Raw genomic sequence first — 26,196 nt, forward strand, 5'->3', positions numbered from 1 at the left:
TATATACCCACAAAAATGTACCTAATTAGGGTGGAAGTAAACTGTTTACTCAAATAGTAGATTTTTTTACGTACCTATTATGAGTATTCAATTAGGGTATTCAAGCAAATGAAAAATCATAGGGTTTTTTATTAAACTAATTGATCATGATGAATATGATGATATCTCACGTGTTGCTTATTGTTAAAGATTATTTTCAGTGGCTAATTATTAACATATGTATTGAAATATTTTAAATAGGAGCAACACTCAATGAAAGACCTAAAACGTGTGTACTCATTTACAAGTTGTTATAATTGGAGCTTTGTTTTGAAATGCAGTGTTTTTTGCACGAAGTATAGTTAACGCTATCTCTACTGAGCTCGTTCACTTACCTGTACTAACAATGGCATTCTGTTAAACAATAGTTATTTTCCCCTCACTAGCTCGGAAAGCCGTCCATTATCCTTTAAAACAAGCGGGGAAAAACGCATTTTATCCACTAGTGGGAAAAGTAATTTGACCTTGGATGGAGCGTGTTTAAGTAGCTTGACAGATAACAAAACGTAAAACGCTCATGATAATGGTTCGTTCGATATAAATTATCATTAAATAAATGGTTTGAGAATCTAATAAAAAATACCAAATTTAGCTTTATTTAATAATTTTAAGTCATAAACCTTAAAATTCCATAAGAAACGTTAGATTTTTTGTAATGATGTTAAATATAATTCTGAACGCACAAGTTGAGTCGATGCAATTTCAAAACGCATCGTTGACATTTCTTACGTCAGAACAGAAATGTCAACATTGTCAACAAATTTTTTATTGTTCTTCTCACAGACTCACGTAAAAATCAGAATTTCTAGTGTTTTCTGTTATAATATCGTAAAAAAATGAGTGATTCCAGTGATGAAGATGATCTAACGCCTGTGGATGTTGCACTTTCCTCGCTATAGTGAGGGAAAAAGTTTTGTGTTACACACGGGTGCAAATGTATTTTACTTCTCGTATGTTGAAACACTTGCTACGCTCAGGATTCTATTTTAGAACCACTCGCTTCGCTCGTGGTTCAACTATAGAATCCTTTCGCTTGCTCGTGTTTCAATTCCACACTCGCGGGTAAAATACAACTTTGCACCCTTGTATAACAAATAACTATTGTTATACAAGGGTGCAAATGTATTTTACTTCTCGTGTGTTAAAACACGAGAAGTAAAATACATTTGCACCCGTGTGTAACACAAAACTTTTCCCCTCACTATAGCGAGGAAAGTGCAACATCCACATGCGTTATAGATCATCTTCATCACTGGAATCACTGATTTTGTACGATAATACGATATTATAACAGAAAACTCTGGAAGTTGTGTGTATTAGGTGTGAGAAATTTTTGTTGACAATGTTGACATTTCTGACGATGCGTTTTGAGATTGCATCGACTCAACTTGTGCGTTCAGAATTACATTCAACACCATTAAAAAAAACAAATGTTTCTTATAGAATTTAAGGTTTATGACTTAAAATCATTAAATAAAGCTAAATTTCGTATTTTTTATTAAGTTCTCAAACCATTTATTTAATGATAATTAATATCGAACGAACCATTATTATGAGCGTTTTACGTTTTGTTATCTGTCAAAAGCTACTTAAACACGCCCCATCCAAGGTCAAATTACTTTCCCCACTAGTGGATAAAATGCGTTTTTCCCCGCTCGTTTTAAAGGATAAAAGACGGCTTTCCGAGCTAGTGAGGGGAAAAAGCCATTATTTATTTTGTGTGAGCGCGTGGCCTTTGTGCCTAAGGCTCACACACAATGGCCACGCGCTCAGGCACAAAGGCCACGTGCTCACATAAAAGAAATAATGGCTTTTGTTTAACAGAATGCTATTGTTAGTACAGGTAAGTGAACGAGCTCAGTAGAGATAGCGTTAACTATAACCTTTATGAAAGATGAATATAAACTACTTACGATTTTTTTAAGTTTATTGTTATTATGTTTCACCGTCGTGATAAACAATGAAAATCTCAAAGCAAGCAGAGACGCTGTGTTTTAATAAAATATCTACAATACAAGCCTTACAAAGCCCTAAGCTCGTGCTTTTCTTGTTTCTGTGGACCTAGATTTATTTGCGTAAGGTGTCCCGTAATGCACCTAATGATATTCACCGATCACTTGACAGTAACTACTCGTAATAGCTGTGCGACAGGGACATCGTAGCAATTTCATATTTTGTATTATTTTTCAGGCAAGAGAAACGAAATACTGGTGTCGGGTGCCTGACAACTTTACAGGATTACCGATAGAAAATTGGATCAACTACAGCCAGCCCAATAACAACTATTGCCAAGTTCGAGACCTTCCTGCGGGTGTCACGGTACAAAGCATACTGAATGGCACTGCACCATTGCTGGATACATTCCAAAAATGCCAGGAATGGGACTTTGATCGGTCTGAGGTGGGAGACACCATCATATCGGAGTGGAACTTGGTTTGCGACAGAGCTGGATTAACTAGTTTGGCTGAGGTTGTGTTTTTAGTCGGTGTGGGCATTGGAGGAGTGGTGGGCGGCTGGATTTCTGACAGGTATGTTAGATTGGCTTATTGTTGTTATCCTCTGGAGTTGCAGGCGTACATAGGCTACGGAGGCTGCTTAACATCAGGCGGGCCGTATGCTTGTTTGCCACCGACGTAGTTTTTTTTATTTTAAGAAATGGAGTTAATTGTATTGTTTAACTACAGTAATATGCTGCAAGTTAATAAACGATTCTTATGGTTTTTTAGTTATTTCCTTTCCTAGTAATACAGCACTCGAAAAATAACCGTATAATTGCCTAGGACCTATATGTACAATAAGCGTCAAATACTCTGTAGCAGTCAGTGGCCAAATAGTTCGGTACACCATACTCATTATTGCGCAAATAACTATATTATGTAAAGTATGACAAACGCATATGTACGAGTTAGTTTAAAATGTCAAATACCTATTAAAATGCAATTTTTAAGGTCACACTGTTAGTTAAGCGTCCAAAACTTGAAGCCGAAATTGTTTGTATAAACACGAAAATTAGAGTAGGTACCTAACTCCTTCTAAATTGGTAGCCTATTGACTAATCAAGTCATTTTTGCTGATATATTTGCAGAGAAGAGGAAAATACGTTGGCTCCGATCTATTTAGGCAAATACTAATTACCTAGCCTCCATAAAAGGTTTCCAAACATAACATAAAACTTGGAAGTTACCTACACAATTCACTGTTCAAACAATTCAATTGTCACTTATTCCCATTCCAGATTCGGGCGCAAGCGTATCCTGATGGGCATGATGACGGCACAAAGCGTTCTCGCTATCCTGTCCCTTCTTGTCCGCTCGTACCTCCAATACGTGATAGTCCGACTCATCATGGGCCTGGTGTCGGTGTCGGTCGTGTACGCCGCCTTCGTGCTGTCAGTGGAGCTGGTGGGCGGGAAGTGGGTGACCATCGCGGGCGTGTGCAACTTCTTCCCCCTGCCTTTGTCGTATATTATCGTGACGCTGATCTCTTACTTACTGCCGAACTGGAGAGCCTTGCAGCTCTCGTTATCTCTGCCGGGATGCTTGTTGATGATTTTGTGGTAAGTGGACTTGTTTACTTATTGGTTACGTGGCTGCGATGAATATTAGGTACCTACGCCTAACAGCAATGAGTGAATTCATTCATAATGTCCATGCAGTTTGTCTCTCAGCTCACTGTAGATATTTTGAGATAATCTTGGTGCACATTAAGATACTCGTAATCTTGGCAGGGCCAAACCAGTCAAGTCTTAAGAAACTGCTTACCTGATTCTACTAACTTGTCACAGTTTGGCACCCATTTAGATCTAAATTATTTTGTGAGTGAAGTTGACAAAATTCATAATATTCAATATTGCTCCTATTATAACATATATAATTATAGAAGTGTAATAAAATTCTCCGGCAAGCTCGGTTCTACATACAAACGTAGTTCCGCTCTCATTTTAAAAAGACTAGCTAGATTGCTCTGAAACTTTGTACTTACAATAGGATAAGGTATATATCTATGTCTGTAATTAGTTTATGTAGATACCATAGTTTAAAAAAATACAGCTAATTTAAGTTTTTCATACAAAACTTGTTTTTGTTATATTTCGTTTTATTATAAACTGGAGCTATATAAACTTATCTCAGACCTAGATATACCTCATGTCATTGTATAGGCAAAGTTTCATTACAATCCAACGCGTAGTTTTAAGATGAGAGCGGAACTACGTTTGTATGGGAAGGTGCAATTCGGCCGTGCTTGCCGGGGACTTAACAGTTTTTTTGTAAATAAAGTCAATCGATCTTGATTTTTCTGAGGATCAAATGTCTATATAGAACTCATGGCATTAAATTAAGCAACAGAAAGGTCAGAAATGAGAGTTAAAATCTGACGCTCGCACTCGACGATTGAAACGCCTCTAACTAAATGATATTATAATGTGACGTCACATTACTGTAGTCTGTCCTAAATATATTAGAAGATCAATAAAATTGCGATTTAGAATTTTAGACCCTGAAATATTGCGTTATGAATAAAACCTTAAATAGTTGCCATACAATTTATTTTTCAACAAAATGTAAGGAATCGAATGGTACCATTATCTTTTTTTCTTTGAAAGTTAAAAAAAAACTTAATTTTTGAGACTGGACTTGAATTTTTTCATAATCTCAATATATCTTTTTAAATTCCGCTTTATTATAATGGATGGCTCATTTTATATCCATTTAGCTAAATTTTGTTATAATATTCAACATGTGTCAAGTACGCAATTACAATACAATGAAAACTTTAGCATTCCATTTTCATTTGACTTGTCAGAGCTCACGCTCTTTTTAGCCCACTTTAAAATTCCAAAAGGAGGACGTTCTCAATTCGGTTGTATGGCGGTTGTGTAACTCTCAAAACTTATTGGTTTTGCTTTATAATAATTATGTGTATTATGGGGAGCCATCATTAATTCTCACATTTGTAAATTATTTAATAAAATTATAGCAACTCCTGTTGCATAAGAAGGGCGACAAGGCTGATATAGGCAACTATCGCCCTATTAGCCTTGTATCCCATCTTTATAAAATATTTATAAAAATAATAGAAAACCGCATTTCGGGTCAACTTGATCTGCACCAACCACCCGAACAAGCGGGATTCCGCCCCGGCCTGTCTACCACCGACCACATACACACGTTAAACCAAGTTATCGAAAAATGCCACGAACATAATCTCCCCCTCTACTTAGCCTTCGTAGACTATTCAAAAGCGTTTGACAGCATATCACACCATGCCATCTTCACAGCTCTAAGTCACCAAGAAATATCCCCTAGTTACATCAAACTTCTAAGCACCATATACAAACATAGTACAGCCGCCATAAAATTACAATCTTCTGGCCCGTCCTTCGAAGTGCAAAGGAGATCCGCTATCGCCGAAACTTTTCACCAGCACATTAGAACATGTCTTCCAGAAGCTTGCGCCGCGTTGGGGAGACAAGGGGTTGGTTGTCGGCGAGAAAAGGTTAACCAACCTTCGCTTGGCCGATGACATTGTCCTTTTTTCCTCAACGGCATCCGAGCTACATCATATGCTAGAAGACCTTAGCTACGCAAGCCTCGAGGTTGGACTGAAGACGAATATGTCAAAGACCAAAGTCATGACTAACAGCACAAAACGTAGGATTGAGGTAAACGGAGAACACATTGCATATGTCCATGAATACCTTTATTTCGGCCAAATAGTCTCTTTCCAGGCGCGACAAGATAAAGAGGTCGACAGACGGACCGAGAACACATGGAAGAGCTATTGGTCCATGAAACACCTCATGAAGGGAGACCTACCTCTATCACTCAAACGTAGGCTCATGGACATGTGGCCATGTGCATACTTCCAGTCCTCACCTACGGTGCTCAGACTTGGTCTTTGACGGAAGCTCAGAAGTCCAAACTCGGGGTTTGTCAGAGAGGTATGGAGCGCAGCATATTAGGTGTGAAACTCGGCGATCGCATCCGGAACACCACGCTGCGCTCAAAAACCCAAATAATAGATGTAGCTCGGAAAGCGGCCAAGTTAAAGTGGGACTGGGCTGGTCATGTCTGCCGCATGCCGAATGACATGTGGGCCAAAATAACCACAGAGTGGGTGCCCCATGAGTCAAACCGGGGATCCGGCAGACCTCGTCGGCGATGGCGGGATAACTTGGACTCCTTTTTGAGCGACTGGTCAGATGTAGCTCAAAACCGGGAGGAGTGGAAGAAGAGGGGGGAGGCCTTTGCCCAGCAGTGGGACACAATAGGCTCGTAATAATAAATAATAATAATAATAATGTTAATCTATAAAGTATATATAATATGGGTCTTGTTGCCCGAATCAAAATGTAATTAAATAAATATCTAAAGATATCGTCGTAAGAGCATTGAACACAACAGGTGGAGTACGTTTTATGCCATCAAACTATGTCGTTTTTTTTTCTTAATAGCTATTGTCGTTATTCATTTATTATTTACTTACCATAACCAACCATAACTGTTATGCAAGAAAATGTAGACTGTTAAATAACTTGTTAAAATATTCTATTACAGGTTTTTCTTACCAGAATCACCAAGATGGTTATTGAGCATGGGCCGCACTCAGGAAGCCAAAGCAATTCTACAGAAAGCAGCAAAATTCAATAACAGAGAATTACCGGCTGACCTAGACAAATTATTGATTATACACAGAGCAGAGAACCCCGAGGAAGAGCCAAGCGTGCTTATGCTGTTTTCAGGGTACCTACTGAAACGAACTATATGCCTGTTCCTATCGTGGTTCTCAATGACTATTGCCTATTACGGCCTGCTGCTGAACATTGGCAACTTCCAGTTGGGTGATCTACATATGACGTCTATTATACTGGCTGTCGTAGAAGTCCCTGCTATAGCTATGAGCATACCTATTCTGTTGAAGGCAGGACGACGAGCTCCGATATTCATTTCCATGCTGATGTGTGGCCTCGCGTGCGTCGCTAGCGAGTTGTGTTCGATGTCCTCGGATGAGAAATGGGTCGTAATACTTTGTCTCATGATAGGAAAGTTTGCAATTGGCGCGACCAACATGATGTTGCCGATATTCACCGCTGAGTTGTATCCTACTGTGATAAGAAACTTGGGGGTGGGAGCTAGCCAGATTGCCGCGGGTATAGCGCTCATCTGCATTCCATATTTATGGAAACTGGTAAGCATAGTATTTAATAAGATGTATCACAAGTTAAGTGTTTTTTACACGATGATGTATATTGTGTTCAAAAAAAATAATGAATCAGTGATCTGTTCGTATGAGTATAGTCAAAGATAGATATAACTCCGTAATAGATGGATACAGTCTAAGGAAAAAACGTGCCTCGTAAATCAAGAAAATTTGATTCTCGTTAAGAGGGCGCTGCTAGCTTTGGCCTACTGTCGTATAGATGGCGTTGACAGTTTCGTTTGTTATTTAACAATTTTAACGCATATCAGTGAAAGAACATGGGTCAAAATCATAAAAATAATTAATGCAAATAAAAAAATCATTTGTCCATATTTTAATACATTTTATCGTATTTTTATAAATCTTCATTTTTAGTTTTAAAGTATGTCGACAGATGGCAGTGAATTTACTGGGGTTACAAAATTTACTATGACAGTACCGCTCTAGTATAAGCACAGATTAATAAATAGTTACAAATAGTTACTACGTAACAGATACATCATTCCCATACAAAAGCGAAAATACCTACGCTATAATAGCCTACAAAATCTTAATAATAATACCTGCTGCTCAGGACGAGAAGAAATGTACCATAAGTATGCGCACAAAGAGTCGAGACTGCCTTGCTCGCCGTGCGAGCCACGTGCCAACGCGTCATCGTAAGAATGCGCCAGGGTTGTACTGTTACTTATGTTATTATTGTAATAAAATGAATGTTGCGAATCAACCATATTTTATATTAGTCAATCAAATTTTTAAAAACAACACTTATAATACCTGACACAAAAAACTCCTTAATTTACGATTTATCTACTTATGTTCAAATAAATAAATAGTGACAAAATTCATAAAGATAGATTTAAAATACTACTCACCTTTCTTCGTCTCTTGGAAATGAAAAAACCGGCCAAGTGCGAGTCGGACTCGCTCACCGAGGGTTCCGTACTTTTTAGTATTTGTTGTTATAGCGGCAACAGAAATACATCATCTGTAAAAATTTCAACTGTCTAGCTATCACGGTTCATGAGATACAGCCTGGTGACAGCGGAGTCTTAGTAATAGGGTGCCGTTTTTACCCTTTGGGTACGGAACCCTAAAAAAACGACAAATCTTCTTTTGTTTTTTGACTTTTACACCCATCTACTGCACAATAATTACGTGGTTTCGGCATTTTAAAGCGTAAGCGCGGGAAACGTGCGGTGCGAGCGCTCAGGCGGGCGTTCGGCGGCCCCGCTGTCGAATGTGTCGTCGACGATACGCCGAGCGGTAGGCATATAGCGCGTGGCTTTGAGCGAGTGAAGGAGGCCTGGTATAAGTTACTCTATGGTATAGTCTTAACATACAGTAGCAGCAAAAAATCTATCATATTCCTATTTTCTTGCAGGCATTCATTCGAAAATCCGTGAAATTAAACTTTAGATCATGTAAACAATAATAATATATACTGATTTAAACTTTCACGATTTTCACTCATTATTATTTATCTCCACGGGACCACGGGGACAACGCCGTCCTCGAAACGTCGGAGATACATTTTAAAACTATTTTACGCGATTAAGTCCCGTGGAGATAAATAATAATGAATAATAATATATTATTATTATAAACAATGATTGTATCATCAACAAGATCATTTATACATAATTACGTTCCACTGCTCGTAGCAATATATAGGCAGCCACGTTAGCACAATACGGATTGGGGACTTCACAAGTTCACACACACCAATTAATATTACATTTCTTATTTGAAAACACTCAAAAGCGAATCATACCAACAATAAAACCTAGCTGGATCGCTTTTTCACCCTCGTTAGCCTCTGGTTTGAAAATTAAATCGAATCGTTAGTTTACAATTTAATAAACCCACCGGCGGGCTACTGCGAAAACTCGGGCAAACTAATTATTTAAAAAATGTAGATGTACCCGTTTGATCGAATTGTCCTTTTCATACGCCCCATTGTAAATTTCATCGAAATCGCTAGAGCCGTTTTTGAGAAATTACCAAAAATAATATGCAAATGGATCAATGGATAATGGATGGATATTTCGGTGGATGCGAGCGGCACAGGATCGGTCGGAGTGGCGAGCCTTGGGGGAGGCCTATGTCCAGCAGTGGACGTCTATCGGCTGACATGATGATGATGATGATGAATATGCAAATGTATCTAAATAATATGATAGATTATTTTGTGCTACAATACATACAGGGAGGAAAAAATTAATGGGCCCTGGAGAGAAAGTGCATGCCTTAAAACCTTAAGCTAGCTCATTTTACTCAAAGGAAACATTCTTTTATTTTTTTAAAGAAACATTTTTCTAATTTTTTTTTCAATTTCGCTTGTCTAAAAATATTCTTGAGTACTAAATATTCTATTTTATGGATATTTTGTACGACAGACGAGTGTAAGACCTAATGTTTCTTGGAGTAATGTTATCATTAACATTAACTGTATCGACTAGTAGAATAAAATAGCGTGTTGATTTTTTGGAATTTTTAGTCGGTTCGATTCCCGGGCCAGACAAACGAATTAAAAAAAAACTAAATGCAGTTTTGTTTGTTTTTAAAAATAAAAGAATGTTTCCTTTAAGTAAAATGAGCTAACTTAAGGTTTTAAGGAACTTTCCCTCCAGGGCCCATTTTTTTTCCACACTGTATACGTGTAGATTCATAGATTGTAAAATACGATTTGTTATAAAAAATATCTACGGTAAACTGTTGGATTGCGAAACCCCGAATATCTGACCTGATCTCCTCGTTCTCTGAATGTATTGATATTTATTTATACATGCCACTTAGGTCTTTTGAATCACCTTTCACCCTACTGCAATAGCGCTCAATAAACTTACCTAATTACAGTTGTTGCAAAGTAAAACGGCCATTTACATACTGTCTAATTGTATCCGGCTATTTATTGTTAGGGTTGGGTTAAATCAAGGGGGTGTCACTGCGCAGTTTAGGTATATTTGGCCGGCGCACCGCCCGGGCAGGTGTATGGCAGTGGGCTGCCGCTCGCGCAAAATTGAAAATACGCAATGGCTTCGAAACCTAAATCGCTATCTAATAATCTGTATAAAAGATAATGTTCTGTTTACGGATGTCTGAATAAACGGAAGAACAAGGAAGCAGAAATTATTATTTTTTAAATTCCGGACTATATTGACCGACATATTTTCAAAGAAATAAGTACTTCTGTGGCATACCTACTTCCGTGAGAATCAGACATACTATCTCCGGCTAAAAATTGTATGTTTACAGAATCAACGTTTGTAATTCCTACATATTTATCTTAAAAATAATAAATCAGTAGGTGTAGGTACAAAAACTTGTCAAGTGACAACCCCGTGCCGACACTCGCAGCTCGGTCATAAAACTGCGGCGCGCAAAGAAGATTCACGGTTCGTGCGCGGTTATAAGTTCCAATTTTGCTTGCAGGCGGCGAGTGTAGGTATAATTTTGTACCTAAATCTGGCTTTGGTGAAGGAGTGAATTTTCTGTACGGTAGTACTATTAGTTATTCTGTGGTTAAATGTAGAATTTAAAGTCTGTACGGTTTTGTGTGTACGAGTACAATAGTCATCCCTTCGTTTCATTCAAAATTAAATTACTTCACTGTCAGTGTAGGTAAAAAAACCGGACAAGTGCGAGTCGGACTCGCCCACCGAGGGTTCCGTAGTTTTTAGTATTTGTTGTTATAGCGGCAACAGAAATACATCATCTGTGCAAATTTCAACTGTCTAGCTATCACGGTTCATGAGTTACAGCCTGGTGACAGACAGACGGACACACGGACAGTGGAGTCTTAGTAATAGGATCCCGTTTTTACCCTTTGGGTACGGAACCCTAAAAAATTAGCTAAAGCCCGTCTTGAATGTGTGAGTGAAGTGTTCGTATAGACGTTCCATTTTTGAATTATAATAAATATTGTAATATAGGGACCGTGCGCGTTGGAGTCTGCCATCTTCTGGCCTGAAACGGAACCATAAACATGTACATAACATGTATAGGTACATTGACACTTCACGCAAAGCAAGTGCTGCCATCTTGTGGACTACTTTGGAAGCATAAACTACACATTTACGCCTCGCGCCAAAAATCTGACGTCTCCTGTGCTGCCCTGCACGTTCCCTATAACGTATGGTCTGCGAATTAATTGTTTGCTTGTCTTTCAAATTTGATTATTCCTGTCCACTTATGATTCTATTGTCATGATAAAATATAAAAAAATATCAATTATTTCGAGTAACTGTCTTCGTATGTTTTTGCGTTATTCATGAAAATATACAATATAGTTTAGGTACCGCAGAAGTACCTAAATTTAAAAACATCGAATTTGAGTTCATCTAGAGGGCCTAGATTCTAGGCAAATCAATATAGCACCATTTCCTGACCTCGGTAAAATGTAGACCACTTCATTTTATATCCAAATGAAAAAGAGTTTTGTGTACTTAATTTGTAAAAATATTTCCAAGAGCAATTTTTTATCACTCATAAATAAATCAAACCGAAAATCAAGCATTACAGTTAAAAAGTTCAATCAAGAGACACATTATTTATATTAAATATTTATATAACGTATTATTCATACCTATGGGGCCTTTTTTGTAGACGCACATACGCAAGAAGGGCTTTAGTTAAGTTTTTTACCTATAGTAAATAGTAATGTAATTGTTTAAAAGTATACATAATTAATATAATTATATATTATTAGTATTACGCTCCCGCAAGTACCGACGCGAATCTATTAAAGTTTGTCTGTTTGTCCGTGCGTTCGTTACTTTGTATCACTGGTTTTTAAAGATAATTTTTTTTTTCTAAATTGTAAACAGTTAATTATTAAAACTTAACATAAATAACTGTCTTTTATAAAGCATTTTTTTTGCATTTGCATGTTATAACATTTATACATTTTAGTTATAACATTTCAGGGTGTCACAACTCACAGCTATCACAAGTACCAATAGAATAAAAACAAAAGTAATAGGTAGATATGAATAGTTGTTAGCTTGTTACAAAACTGAGCATGTACCTATGTATAGTACGAATTATCTCAAATGATTTTTTCGCCCAAACCCTAAGTTATTAAACAAAAGGCATAGGTTATGCTAATTGATGAATGTCGCATAGGTAGTGTACAATTAATAATTACCCCTGAAAACTGAAGCAAGGAGTAAAACATTGTTTTAGTGTACTTGTTTGTTCATATGCATGTCCATTTGTTTGACACGCCCCACAGTCAATCGTTATGGTAAATTTCTAAGGTGTCGAATTAATGCGTCTTGATGTAAAAGCGCTATGGCGCACTATAACTAGTATGAAATTAGTTGTTTAGTAATTTTATTGTACTAAGTATATTATTTTCATATGTAATTTCAGAAAACCCTGAATGAGCACCTGCCCATGGTGACGATCGCAGCGCTGAGTGCATTCGGTGGAGGCATCGTGCTGCTGCTGCCGGATACCTCCAGCACGGAGGACAAGCGACCCAAGGACAAAAAGTAATCAACTAATCATATTCAACGAGCTAATTTTTTAGGAATCCATTATTTCCATTCGAACGAAGCACGCCTTAGCGCTCTAAAACAGCACCTGCTATACTTACCTGTTTAGTTTTGATGTCACTTAACAAAAAGCAAGCTATCTGATCAAATTTTTATCGACGCCTAAGACCCTAATTTGTTAAACAAAAGCCATTGTCTCTTTTGTGTGAGCAGTCAGCTTCCGTTTTGAGCGCGTGTCAAAGAAACAATGTCGTTTAAAAAACTGCTATGTCGTATCGGTTTAAAGGTTCAAATCTATGTAATAATATGAGCGTTCGCCTTCATTGAGGTGGTCGATCGTCCTACATTACCAAAACATGTTAAATGTACATATACTTGAACCTTAAAACCACCACGTTACAACTGCTTTTTAAAGGACATTGTTGCTTTGACGCGTGGCTTATACAGGAGCTAACCGCTCGCACAAAGAGACAATGGCTTTTTTTAACAGATTAGGGTCTTAGGCGTAAAAATCATTTGAGAAAATTCAAACTATAGATTGTATTTCAAGTATATCCCCTCGGAGGGCAAAAAATCAAAAGAATACTTATACGACAGAACGGTTACAATGACGTAGTGATGATTGATTGTGGTGACAGCCTGAATAGGTCATTCCGGCCTCTGCATTTTTTCCAAATTGAAGAAAATGGATAGGTAGCCATTTGTTTCTAAACGCTGCTTTTACAATTCCTTATTCTTTAATTAAAGTTCCACTTGCTATCTAAAAAGGAGGCTCCTTTAACTTCCCCAAATATTTAAACTGTTCATAACATAAGTATGTTAAGAGCTGTCCGATGTAAAGTGAACCGTGATCAATTTCCTCGACGTACATTATACTGATCAAATCGTTTAATAGTTGTTTTATCCTTTTCCCCTTGTGCTTTGCATGTTAGTTTCCCAGAAAAAGATAAATAATGGTCTGATTAAAATAAAATGAATATAAATTTTCTTACAAACTAACATAATCACATATTATGGACTTACAATGATGCTCGCGCCATCTACATTTTAAGTCACGAAGTGTGAAAACTATTTGTATGTTCAATTGTTCGCAGACCGTCGTTCGACAACGCTTCGCCGTGCAACGGCACTTTCACAGTCACAGACGATAGAGGGCACTAGTTATTTCCACCAGTGACTACATACTTATAAATAATTCTATAAGAAATCTGAACAGTGGCAAACTAGTGTTAAATGTGTGTTTTGTTTTAAAAACAAAACTTTTGACAGTAAAAAAAACTAAAGTGAATAGTGAGAGTTAAATCGAATTTAGTACAAGGTAAGAAAAGCGAGTATTGATGATATTACAAATGTATGTAGGTATTATTTAATATTATATATCTAGATACTATAAGTGTCAATAAGGTTAAATTAGTTTAGTCATATTATATAGTTTTATGTCATTGCGGATATAGTTAACAAAGCAATAAATGATAAAAATTTAATATTTAATATTAACTTATTTCTTATCACAGATCGAGCTAATACCTAGCTAACTTTTGATTACTAGGTACTTATACTATGTGTCATACTTGTTTAGGTACTCTGATTAAGCGTATTTATATATAACCAACCTACTTTTCAAGCTTTGTTATGAAGTGATCGCAAAATTCATTAGCTAAGACATAAGATAAGTCTTACCCAAATATTATCTTGCTAATTGCCCCTATTTGCCCAATAGTCAACTGTTGCGTATATGTCATTTGTAAACTCCAGTCAAAGTGACAACAGTAAATAATGGACAGGTTATACAAAATGTTCGTGTACTCGTAGTGTTACGATCTTACGATAGTGCAATATCAGCTTTAGAAGTAATTAAGATGCGATTTTGATTAAAATTTACTTGTATTGTCGACTTTCAGCCAATAAATTAAATGTTTTTTTTTACTAAATAGTGTTACCCTTGATCGGGGTTACATACCTAATATAATCAATGGGATGTCTATGATTAAAATGTTACGAGACGAAGGGCCAGTCAACTCTATGGCTGCTGTTCGACGCAACGTTGGCGCAACTGCGCAGCGATGCCATTTTCCATAGATCTGACATCTGACTGGACGCCGACTCTCAAGACGCTTGTGTTAGGGTATTTCTAAAGAGACTCGTACCTATTGATAGTTACCTATATACAATATTATTTGGATTTTAAGTTTGAGTCAAAGCGATCATAATGGCGGTGGTTAACACACACAAATATAAAGTTAATTTATCGTGTCCGTCCACCAGATATTTGGACATTTTCACTTAAAAGTGTACCATTCATTTTTTTTTTAATTCATCAACTTTTGGGTTATTTCTACTCAGAATCACGAGGACTAACGATTTAAAAAGAAAAAAAAAATGTTCTAAAAAAAATGACAGTTTCGTAACGCATTTTCACATACATTTTGTATGGACCGTTGAAAACTGACACCCAAAATTTGTATGAAACACTGGGCCCACTGGGGTCACTTTTTTTCTTTGTCTCATTCAATAGTACTCGTGATTCTACTGACTGAGTCTAAATAACCCAAAAGTTGATGGTTTTTCGAAGAAAAGTAAATGGAACCATTTTTTCTGGAAACCCCCATTTACCCTTTTTATTAGTTCAAAATTTATTCAACAAACCAGTTGTATTTTGATATTTCAAATTGCGTGTTTAAGTATTTATGTGATGAAACTGATAAAGAATAAGCAATTATTTTAATACATTATTATGTAAGATTTTTTGTATTGAATTGTTGTTTGTAAATTTAATGACAAGATAAAAATATCGTACCCATTAATGTTAACAACGCCGATTAGACGAATCTATGTACCTGTTTATATTTGTTACCCTGTAGTTAATTATATATTTATTATACTAGAAATGATATTTAAGTAAGTAGGTTACGAACCTCTTCTAATGTTATAGTAAAATATAAGTAAAAGTCTTAGGTGTAGCTTACCAATATTATAGGCGGATGACATTATTTGGGAAGTATTTTAAAAGGGCTTATTTCTTTATGGACACCATACAAAAATAAACCCTTTTGAAAAGGCACACCTCATTTTTTGGAGTTAAGACAGTAAATACAAACATACAATTTTGATTCTCTGATTGCCTACAATGTAAGCATTAAGGGGCCGACTGACTATCAGTCCGCCGGACGATATCGGCCTGTCAGTTGTTCGAAACTGTCAAATTTTTGTTCTAACTGACAGACCGATATCGTCCAGCGGACTTAGTCAGTGGGCCCCGTTAGTTGTATATTATTATGTGATTTTAACGAAAAAAATATTACAGATAGTCAATAGAAATTAAATAATGAAATCTTAATATTTATTATATTTCTACATATATTTTTCTGTCGTAATTATTACATATTTACTAATAACAATCTTGTAACAAATGTACGATCAATTTTGCGATAGCCATAGTATTTATGTTGATATTTTACATTTTACCGATAAATGCACTACCGAACAATAGTTTAGATTAACCTATTTGTAAATGAAACTATAATGACTGATTTGATTTATTGCTTTCAATTATAGTTCAGATTTAATTTTGATTCAATGCAACTGAAAACTACAATATGTAATTCATATTTTAATACTAGGTATGTATATTTTTGTATGAGTAGCGACTCTACCGTCAGACTTTTCACGGATAACGGGTTCGTTGATGTTGAAAAACTTACTCGGTCGAAGTAATTTATACATAAATTAAGTTTTAATAAGTTAGTTGTGTGTAATATTAGAAGCCGTGTACACGTAAATCTAATGGCTCTTTGTCTTTTTTATTCGTTAACCTTTAATTCAACTGCATCAAATCGAAAATTAGCGCTGAAACTTGTGTGTACACAATATGTAATTTAAATAACGCTAAACTATAGAAGCCTCAAACACCATTTTTAAAGATGTTTCAATCATTTCAATAATAATATACTCGTAGGTATATTTTTATAGTAGATAATTATTTTAGAATAAACCTAATTTTGCCGTGTTAATGATTTTAATAGTAAATGTATAGTACAAATTATCTCAGATGATTTTTTCGGGCTCGGGCCCTAATCTGTTAATCAAAAGGTATTGTTTAATTTATGCAGTGGTTACACTGCTTATACTGCTAATAGCCCCGGCATAAGTAACGGGAACAAGCCCGTTTAAAAAGCATATTTACCATTTTATTTATATGGTTCAAATTCCATAAAACAGCCCATTTGGAGATAATATGTTGTGTTATCTCCAAAGAAAATACCACCCTGATTGTTCTCTCAATGAGCTGTCAGATAAATTTGAACCTTAATACTATCACGATAGTTATTTTATAAACGACATGGCTGCTTTGGCACGTGCTGACGACCGCTCTTAAAAGAAACAAAGGCTTTTGTTTAACAGATTAGGGCCCGAGCCCGAAAAAATCATCTGAGAAAATTCATACTATATTTACACTCATTTGCCTGCCAGTAACTTATAAACCGAGCATATTAAAAAGAGTGCTTATTTAAAAATGTCGATGTTTGCGTTATTTTAGTTACACTTTATACCTAATACTTTAAGTCATTCATTATTGTATTTTTATTCCCTGTACCGCTCTCCATATTTCATGAGACTAGGTTTCTCTAGAAGAAGAACAATTTGAAAAATATACATATAAGAAAAGAACTAATTACGACGGAATATGGCAAAAGGGCAATGCTCCTTTATCGGGGAATGTAGAACATTGGTATCATGTAACATTAAAATTGTAGGTTTGCCATTAGCCAGTTACTGAAGGATATAGATTAAAATTGAATCACATCTCGTGTATACTGTCAGCAGCAGATGTCTCTAAATGGGTCAGATGGCAAAACTATAAAACTTAATTGATAAGAGCGTGTGTATATATCATTTTGACCCCCTCACCGCTACTTAGCTACTTCCGCTGCTGACTGCACCTTCTCTACCTATACTTATCAAAGTTATGAATGTTCATAGCCCCTCTAGCATGTTAGTGGATGGATGACGCCGATAATCAATATCTGAATCCCATATAGTCAGCAGTAAATAGGTAGTAGACATTAAATGTAATGTATTGTAATAGATTCTACCAAAGCGAATTAAGAAGACATAGAGTGCTCACTCCATACATCGGTTTTGTTACCAAAAAGACTAATATTTTCGTAGTCTGCATCTAGCGTCAAGAAACGGAACTATCAGTACTGCTACTGGACAATATATATATGGAGTGTAGGTATGGAGTAAGCACTCTGTCTTCATAATTCTCTTTGATTCTACACAAACAAAGACCGTATACAAATTTGTGGATCTTGGACAATGGACTCATGTTTTTCTTTTGTTAATTATGTGCTATCTACGTACTGGTGACTGTATATTACTGTAATTTCCTGATAGAGATTTCAAGGCATAGAATCGATAGTCCGCTTATATATAGTTGACAAATTAATCTGGACCGAAATTGTACGAGAGATCCGTGCAAATTCTATTCCGTCAACTCCGTATATTCTTGTTTGTTTCCCAGATGTGACCGTTTGCGGTTGCCATTTTACACTACGCGTGTTGTCAAACGTAAAGGGGCCCACTGATTAACAGTCCGCCAGACGATATCGGCCTGTCAGTTGTTCAGAACTGTCAAATTTTTGTTCTAACTGACAGACTGATGTCGTCCGGCGGACTGATAATCAGTGGGCACCTTAACCAACTTTGTTTTTTTTAACACTGCCAGGAAACCGGCGTATATTATGTCAAGGCAGGCTATGTCAAGTGAACCCTCTAGGGAGAGGCGGGCTCATGTACTTATAAAACAAACTGCGCCTCTGCCTGCCAGGCTTAGGGTAGGGTGGTCTAAGACTGCGCGGTCGATAAGAATGCGCATACGTCATAATTTAAATACAAAGTGAAGTTCGTGGCTAACTTCAGTGCTGTTTTGAAGTGTAATAGCACCTGTTACTGCTCCCGGAATCAATTTAGTTTACTGTGAAAATAAGATACTCTAGGTTAAGTTTGAAGTTTTTATCACATTTTGATCTTATTTTTCTTCAATTTAAATGTATTGTCACTAATAAGACCTAGGTAAATTAAAATATGAGATCTTGAATTTGGATCGCGTATGCGATGGCGCGTTTGAACGGCCGTCGCTAGTTCACGTCATTTTGCATAGGTGGCGTTACCAGTATGTTTTAGTGAAAATGGAGGAATGTGTAAGAATGCGCATGGTACGAATGTGTAAAAATGCGCGCGCAGTCTTACACATCCATTTCCACATGAATGTGAAAAATGGCTCAGAAATAACCCAGGAAAAACTATAAATATTCCAAATGTTTAAAATCTTCACTCCAGCTTATCCCAAAGCTGCAAACCCCGCATGCGCTGCTGAAAGTTTTAAACCTTTAGGAATATCACCTTGTAATCCTGAGGTATTCACTGAAGCTGATTTCTTGGCTAGTTCTGTAACCGAACGAGAAAACACGAGGCTAATTTTGCTGAAGCCAAAGAGCAATCTACAATTTATACAAGCTATGTTGTTGTAAATGATGTTGACCCTCTTGGGCATGCCCGTGATGTGGCGAAATCTATAAAGATCCAATTACTGAAGACTGGATCACGTGTATCGCTTGTAATGAATGGTGGCATGATCAATACACAGCGCACACGGGTGCTGCCGCCTTTGCTTGTGACTTATGTAAATAATTAAACTTGGCTGGATATGCTACCGCGTTTCCTTAGGTATCGCGCATTCTTACACCACCCGCGCAATCTTACACATCCTGCTGCGCATTCTTACATCGCGGGTAGTGTAAGAATGCGCATTTCTCGTTTTCCAATTATGCTCTAATATATCAAGATTGGTTGATCTCATTTACTAATAGAGTTTAAAATTATGTTGTCTTGTTATTCGGGAAGAAAAGAACAAAAGTTGACTTCAATTATACCGTTTGTTTTTATTTTATCACGTCTCAAACCTTAAGTGCGCAGTCTTAGACCACCCTACCCTATTTATTTTATGACCGGTTAAGATTAAGAGCGACTCCCATCGTTAGTGAGCGCTGTCTAGTATTGTTATTTTGTAAAATGACAATTTTTAATAAAGCTTATGATTTTATAATTACTTGTTTTGATATCGGAAGCAGCACTGGAAATATTCAGAGGGTTAGTGGGAGCGACTAGATCTCCTCTTGTTGTTAAATTATAGAGTCCATCTATTAGTGCGTTACAACGTGATTGGCGGGATCTTGTTCAGCACAGGGAGGATTGGAAAGGGAGAGGGCAGGTCTTTGACCAGCAGTGGGACACACAAAAACAAGAAGGGTTCCGTACCATTACGCAAAAAACGGCTATAAAATCACGTTTGTTGTATGGGAGCCCGTCTTAAATATTTATCTTATTCTGTTTTTAGTATCGGCAACAGAAATACATCATCTGTAAAAAAATCAACTGTCTATTAGCTATCACGGTTCATGAGATACAGCCTGATGACAGACAGACGGACAGCAGAGTCTTAGTAATAGGGTCCCGTTTTTACCCTGTGGGTACGGAACCCTAAAAAGGCTAAAATAAAATCCTATTAGTGACATAATATCATATTAGAGATTTCCTGTCATGAATGCAAGATTAAGTTATGTATACATATATTTTAATTGTACATATGGTATGGTACTACATACCTATAAATTTTTAAGCAATAATAATAATAATAATAATTCGTCCAGTTCCTCGTCCACATCGTCGTCAGGCGACGAGTTTGCAACGGCGCCTGATACAGACGGGTCCAGTGACGAGAGCGGGCCGCCGCCGCCGCCGCCGCCACGACCACCTGCGCGACGAGGGCGGCCACCGCTGCCGGCACGCTTGGGGCCTGCGGGACATCCTGCCCCGCCCACGGCTCCCGCTGCCGGTGGTATAGTGCGTCGCATGAGATGGTCTCAATCCATTAATGAGAATGTCATGCGCGCCTATTATGGGGCTACAGAGGGGGGAACACAGCTATCCGCGTATCGTTCAAGAATACTGCCACTGTTTCAGGTTCTTGAACCCACCATCACCGTGTCGGAGCAACGATTATCGGATCAGGTGCGCGTCATTCAGCGGCTAAAACGTTTGGATGATGCGACACTTGATCGGCTTCGCCTGGAGGCTCTCTCTGCTCGCGCAGCCTCCGCCTCGGTGCGAGATCTGCCCGCCACGTCGCCGGATCCGGTGCCCGCACCCGACCTGGCACCGGGGGCGCCGCGGGTTGATTTTAGTACCGACGAGGGGGATTTTGCGAGTCAGAGCGTGAGTACATCTGCCAATGAGCAACTGAGGAGGACTTTGGAAGAGACGATTACGCAGTATCGCGCCACAACCAACTCTAGGCCACGATTACCACGTCTGCCTATAAATAGACGCAATCTAGCGCTAGTGGGAGCCCTAAACGCTTTACTAGAGCCACATTTACGGACTAGTAAAGATTTAGATGATACGCACTCGATCATGTACTGCGGAGCCATCGCGGCGTGCCGTGTTGCTCGAGTCAAGTTTCCGGACGCTGAACGTGCACCTAGGACCGCCGGAGGTGTCCCTGCATGGCAAGCGCGGATTGAGCGACGTATCAGCTCGTTTAGGACTCTCATTGCAAAGCTGATCTGCTTTAGGGGGGGCAACAACCGCCCCCGAGTAATGCGCTTTGTGAACCAGGCGTTCGCGGGGACGGATGTCAGGCCCCGCGACTACATGGCCAATGTCACAGAGCGCATCGACTTTCTAAAGCAGAAAGTCTATGCATGGGCAAACCGTATTCGCCGCTACAGAAAGCGTGTGGATCGATTCCAGCAGAATCGTCTTTTTCAAAGTGACCAAAGGAAGGTGTACCGAAGGTGGGAGGAAGCCGACTCTCGTGTGTCCGACGTGCGGCTACCGGATGCTACTGCCATGACTGATTTCTGGCGTAGCATCTGGTCAGTGCCTGTGGAACACACGGAGGGTGGTTGGATAGACGTTGTCGAACGTGAGTGCGAGAACATCGAACCTATGGGGGCTATCACCATCAGCCCCGATGACGTAAGTTGTGCCATTCGTACGACCCAGAACTGGAAAAGTCCTGGACCGGACGGATTGCACAACTTCTGGCTAAAATGGTTTCGATGCTCGCACGCACGGTTGGCAACGCAGTTCCAACAAGCCCTAGAGCTCGGTTCCCTCCCACCTTCCCTAACAACTGGTGTAACCTTCCTGCTCTACAAGTCCGGTAGTACCACGGAAGCAAAGAACTACAGACCCATCACGTGCTTGCCTACACTTTACAAGCTCCTTACATCCATTTTGAGAGCAAAAATTAACGCGCACATTGTCGCTAACAACATTTTGGCCTCCGCTCAAAATGGATGTAGGGTTGGGTCCCGTGGTACTAAAGAGCTCCTCCTCATAGACATGACCATATGCCAGCAAGTTCGGCGGAGCAGGGGGGCCCTCTCGGCCGCCTGGATTGACTATAAGAAGGCCTATGATTCGGTGCCTCACTCATGGCTGAGAAGGGTATTGGAGCTGTATAAACTTGATGCAGCTTTTAATATCCTTCCTAAGTGCGTGTATGAGGCAGTGGATCACAGTCCTTCGTCAACCAGGAGGTGGAGATGACCGCCCTGGCCCGCAGGACTTTATAAGGATCGAGCGAGGAATATTTCAGGGTGACAGTCTGAGTCCCCTGTGGTTCTGCCTAGCTCTGAATCCCCTCAGCACCCTGCTGAAGGATTCAGGGTTAGGTTGCCAGCTTCGGAGAGAGGGTGAAGTCATTTCTCACCTTCTGTTCATGGATGACCTCAAGCTATTTGCGCCAAATAACCAAGACTTGATGGTGCTATTAAAAACCACAGAAGTTTTCAGTACCGCCATCAGAATGGAGTTTGGTGTCGATAAGTGTGCGGTTATGCATGTACAGCTGGGGGAGGTTGTAAATTCAACAAATTTACAACTTTCTGAGACAATGTCTTTCAGATCTATCTCTGAATCAGAAACCTATAAATACCTTGGTATGTCACAGTCGTTGGGTATTGAGGGCGAGGGTATTAGACGGTCGGTGAAGGAGCGCTTTTTCAGTCGGCTCACAAAAGTCCTTAACAGTCTTTTGTCAGGAGGCAATAAAGTGCGCGCCTTCATGGCCTGGGTAATGCCCATACTCATATACTCCTTTGGCATACTAAGGTGGACTCAGACCGAGCTGGACGCCCTGGATCGGAGGGTCCGTCTACTACTCACCACACACCGTATGCTACACCCACGCTCGTCAGTTATGAGATTGTACATCTCACGGAAGTGTGGAGGTCGAGGCTTCCTTAACGCCAAAGATCTCCACAACCGCGAGGTGTGCAATCTCAGGAATTATTTCCTTAACAACGAGTGTGGGATGCATCGTGATGTGGTGGCAGTGGACAGGCACTTCACGCCGCTCTCCTTGGCAAACGAGAACTGGCACAAACCTGTGGTACAAAGTGCTGCGGGCCGCAAGGCGGTATGGGAGAGTAAGGTGCTACACGGGCGGTTCTACAAGGCCCTCATGGGACCCGATGTAGACCTGCTCGCGTCGGTGAACTGGTTACGATTCGGGGACCTCTTCGGAGAAACCGAGGGTTTTGCCTGTGCAATTGCGGACGAAGTTATGATGACGAACAACTATCGGAAATATATCCTGAAGGACGGTACGGTCGACATTTGTCGGGCATGCCGCCGTCCCGGAGAGTCACTCAGGCATATCATTTCCGGTTGTTCTCATCTTGCTAACGGCGAGTACTTGCACAGACATAATCTCGTAGCCAGGATTATTCACCAGCAGCTTGCTCTTCTATACGGCCTTGTGGACTGCGAAGTACCGTACTACAAGTATTTACCTGTGCCAGTTCTCGAGAATGGTCGTGCCACGCTCTATTGGGATCGATCTATTATCACTGACAGGACTATTGTAGCCAATAAGCCTGACATTGTGATAATAGATCGATCGCAGCGCCGGGCCGTGCTCGTCGACATCACCATCCCCCATGATGAGAATCTCGTGAAAGCCGAGAAGGACAAGTCCAGTAAGTACCTAGACTTGGCTCACGAGATAACCGCCATGTGGGATGTTGATTCGACGATCATTGTCCCGATAGTCGTTTCAGCGAACGGTCTCATAGCGAAGAGTCTCGACCAACACCTTGAGAGACTCTCGCTAGGTGGTTGGATCAAGGGTCAGATGCAGAAGGCGGTGATCTTGGACACGGCGCGGATAGTCCGCCGGTTCCTCTCTCTGCGGCCCTGACCACCGGCAGCTTGGGCCCTGCCCCGCTGCTGGCGGCACCCTAGGTTAGGTTTTTTATAATTTGTTTATATGTATTTTGTATTGTTTTGTAAGTGTTTTTATATTTTACTTTTATATGCATATTATAAAAAACCTAACGTAAGAAAAATAATAAATAAAGAGAATAATAATAATATTCTTTATTGTGCACAATGAAACCATTGATCACGATATTTTGATTCAAAAGCTAGAATTTTACGGAATCAGGGGACAAGTCAAGGACCTATTCAGGTCATATCTGTCTAACAGGAGACAGTTTGTGGAAGTAAAAGAAATAGACGATAGTTCTACAGAAGTGGTACATAGATCTAGTTTCACTAATATAACTAAAGGAGTCCCGCAAGGGTCTATTCTTGGCCCCATATTCTTTATTATTTATGTTAATGATCTGATATTATATTTGCGAAATGAAGTACCTGACGCAAAATTGGTATTATTTGCTGATGATAGTAGTGTAGTAATATCTGGAAATAGCATTGACGACTTGAATGAGAAAGCAACATTTGTTATCGAGGCATGCTGTCGCTGGTTCAATGCTAACAGCTTGGTCTTAAACAGCAACAAAACACAAGCGATACTGTTTAAAACTACTTCAAGAAATAATGATAGACTTGACATAAGAATTACGGATCAAATAATAAAATCGGTTGACAATATAAAGATATTAGGTGTGTACATTGACAATCTATTGAATTGGAAAGAGGAATTAAAGTCTGTTGAAGACTCAATCTCTTCGGGTTGTTATGCTTTGCACAGTCTTAGAAACGAACTGAGTATGGAACAGTTAAAATTAGTATATTTTGCTCTCATAGAGTCCAAACTTCGCTATAGCATAAGGATCTGGGGCAATAGCTATAAATATAATATGGACCGCGCCTTTATTGCACAAAAAAAAGCTATCCGCGCTATGGTGCGTATACCGCAATGGGAATCTTGCCGGGAACACTTTAAGGAGTTAAAGATATTGACAGCTCCCTCTCTTTATATTTTAGTTCTCTTGACGAGTGTCGTGAAACATCGAGAGTGTTATGAGTCACAGGCTGACATGGCATTAAGACTACAGTCGAGAACGAAAAATTTCCCTCTTACCGCAGCGTCGCGATTAGCGGTGGTGTCGCACACTGCTAGAGTTCAAGCAGTGAAGTTGTTCAAGTTCGTATCGTATCGAGTATCGAGTTTAAATCTGACATGTCACAAGAAATTCAAAGCGAAACTTAAATTATTTCTGTTGGAAAAAAACTATTACAGCGTTGACGAGTTTTAACTTTTATTATTTGACTTTTAATCATGATTCGACTATTGGCTACCTATTTATTTTTGACATATTGTATTATTTTGACATTTTGTATAATTGTAAATGAAATTATTTAATTGTAAATTATTTGTAAATATTGCATGTTTTATTTAATAATGTAAACATTCAAACACAATGTATATATGAATAAATGAAATGAAACATGATTAAATACAGCAAATTAACATAAAAAACTAAGCAGCAACAGGCGGTCTTATCGCTAAAAAGCGATCTCTTCCAGACAACCTGTGCAATCTGTGGGCCAAGTATTTTTTTCTGTCGGACGAAGATTTTCAGTTTTTGTAAACCGCAAAATGTCCTGTCCTCTTTCTCCTCCATGTTGATTTCGTATTAACACACAATTTTGTATAAATCCACAAATGTGCATCAAAAATCATAAATCCACGCGTGATGGCACACAATAATTTAGTTCTCACTCATACTATACAAACATGCAGCCTTATGACTACGGTGTCCGGGTCGATAGACGCACAGTCGTGTAAGTGTATTATAGTGTATTTCCACTATTTAAATTTATGTGGCATGTAATATAGGTATCATGTCAATGTTTATTTGATCTTGGCACAGTTATTTAATTCACGACGACCGCAACAGCCGCGGTTTTATTCAAGGTATGCAATGTAATGCTGCAGTGCATCTCTATTTATGTAAGGCACTCATTCGAAAACCAGCTTATTTCTTAATAAACTACATTAAGTCAGATTAAAGTGCCGCTTTTGATATACAATTTTTATTCGAACGAGCGAGCGAAGCGAAGTTCTTATCGAACGAGCGAGCGAAGCGAAATGAAGTGAAGTTCTTACATTCAACTTGGAGCACACGGCCGGCTA

General features: G+C 38.8%; 2 protein-coding genes across 4 annotated transcripts in view; both read left to right on the top strand.

The window, feature by feature from the left end:
* LOC134744581 (organic cation transporter protein-like) overlaps positions 1-19,842 on the top strand; it is a 97,974-nt gene extending 78,132 nt beyond the window's left edge. For both annotated transcript variants that reach the window (XM_063678434.1, XM_063678436.1), the window contains exons 3-7: positions 2,230-2,567; positions 3,275-3,595; positions 6,597-7,227; positions 12,616-12,737; positions 13,835-19,842. In XM_063678434.1, coding sequence (XP_063534504.1) covers positions 2,230-2,567; positions 3,275-3,595; positions 6,597-7,227; positions 12,616-12,737; positions 13,835-13,901 — 1,479 coding nt within the window. In that variant the 3' untranslated portion in view covers positions 13,902-19,842. The remainder of the gene's footprint in view (positions 1-2,229; positions 2,568-3,274; positions 3,596-6,596; positions 7,228-12,615; positions 12,738-13,834) is intronic.
* The window catches only part of LOC134744634 (ribosome production factor 2 homolog), a 228,528-nt gene that overhangs the window by 97,508 nt on the left and 104,824 nt on the right, over positions 1-26,196 (top strand). The window lies entirely within an intron of this gene.

The sequence above is a fragment of the Cydia strobilella genome, chromosome 10 (assembly GCF_947568885.1).
Source record: "Cydia strobilella chromosome 10, ilCydStro3.1, whole genome shotgun sequence".
NCBI lineage: Eukaryota > Metazoa > Arthropoda > Insecta > Lepidoptera > Tortricidae > Cydia > Cydia strobilella.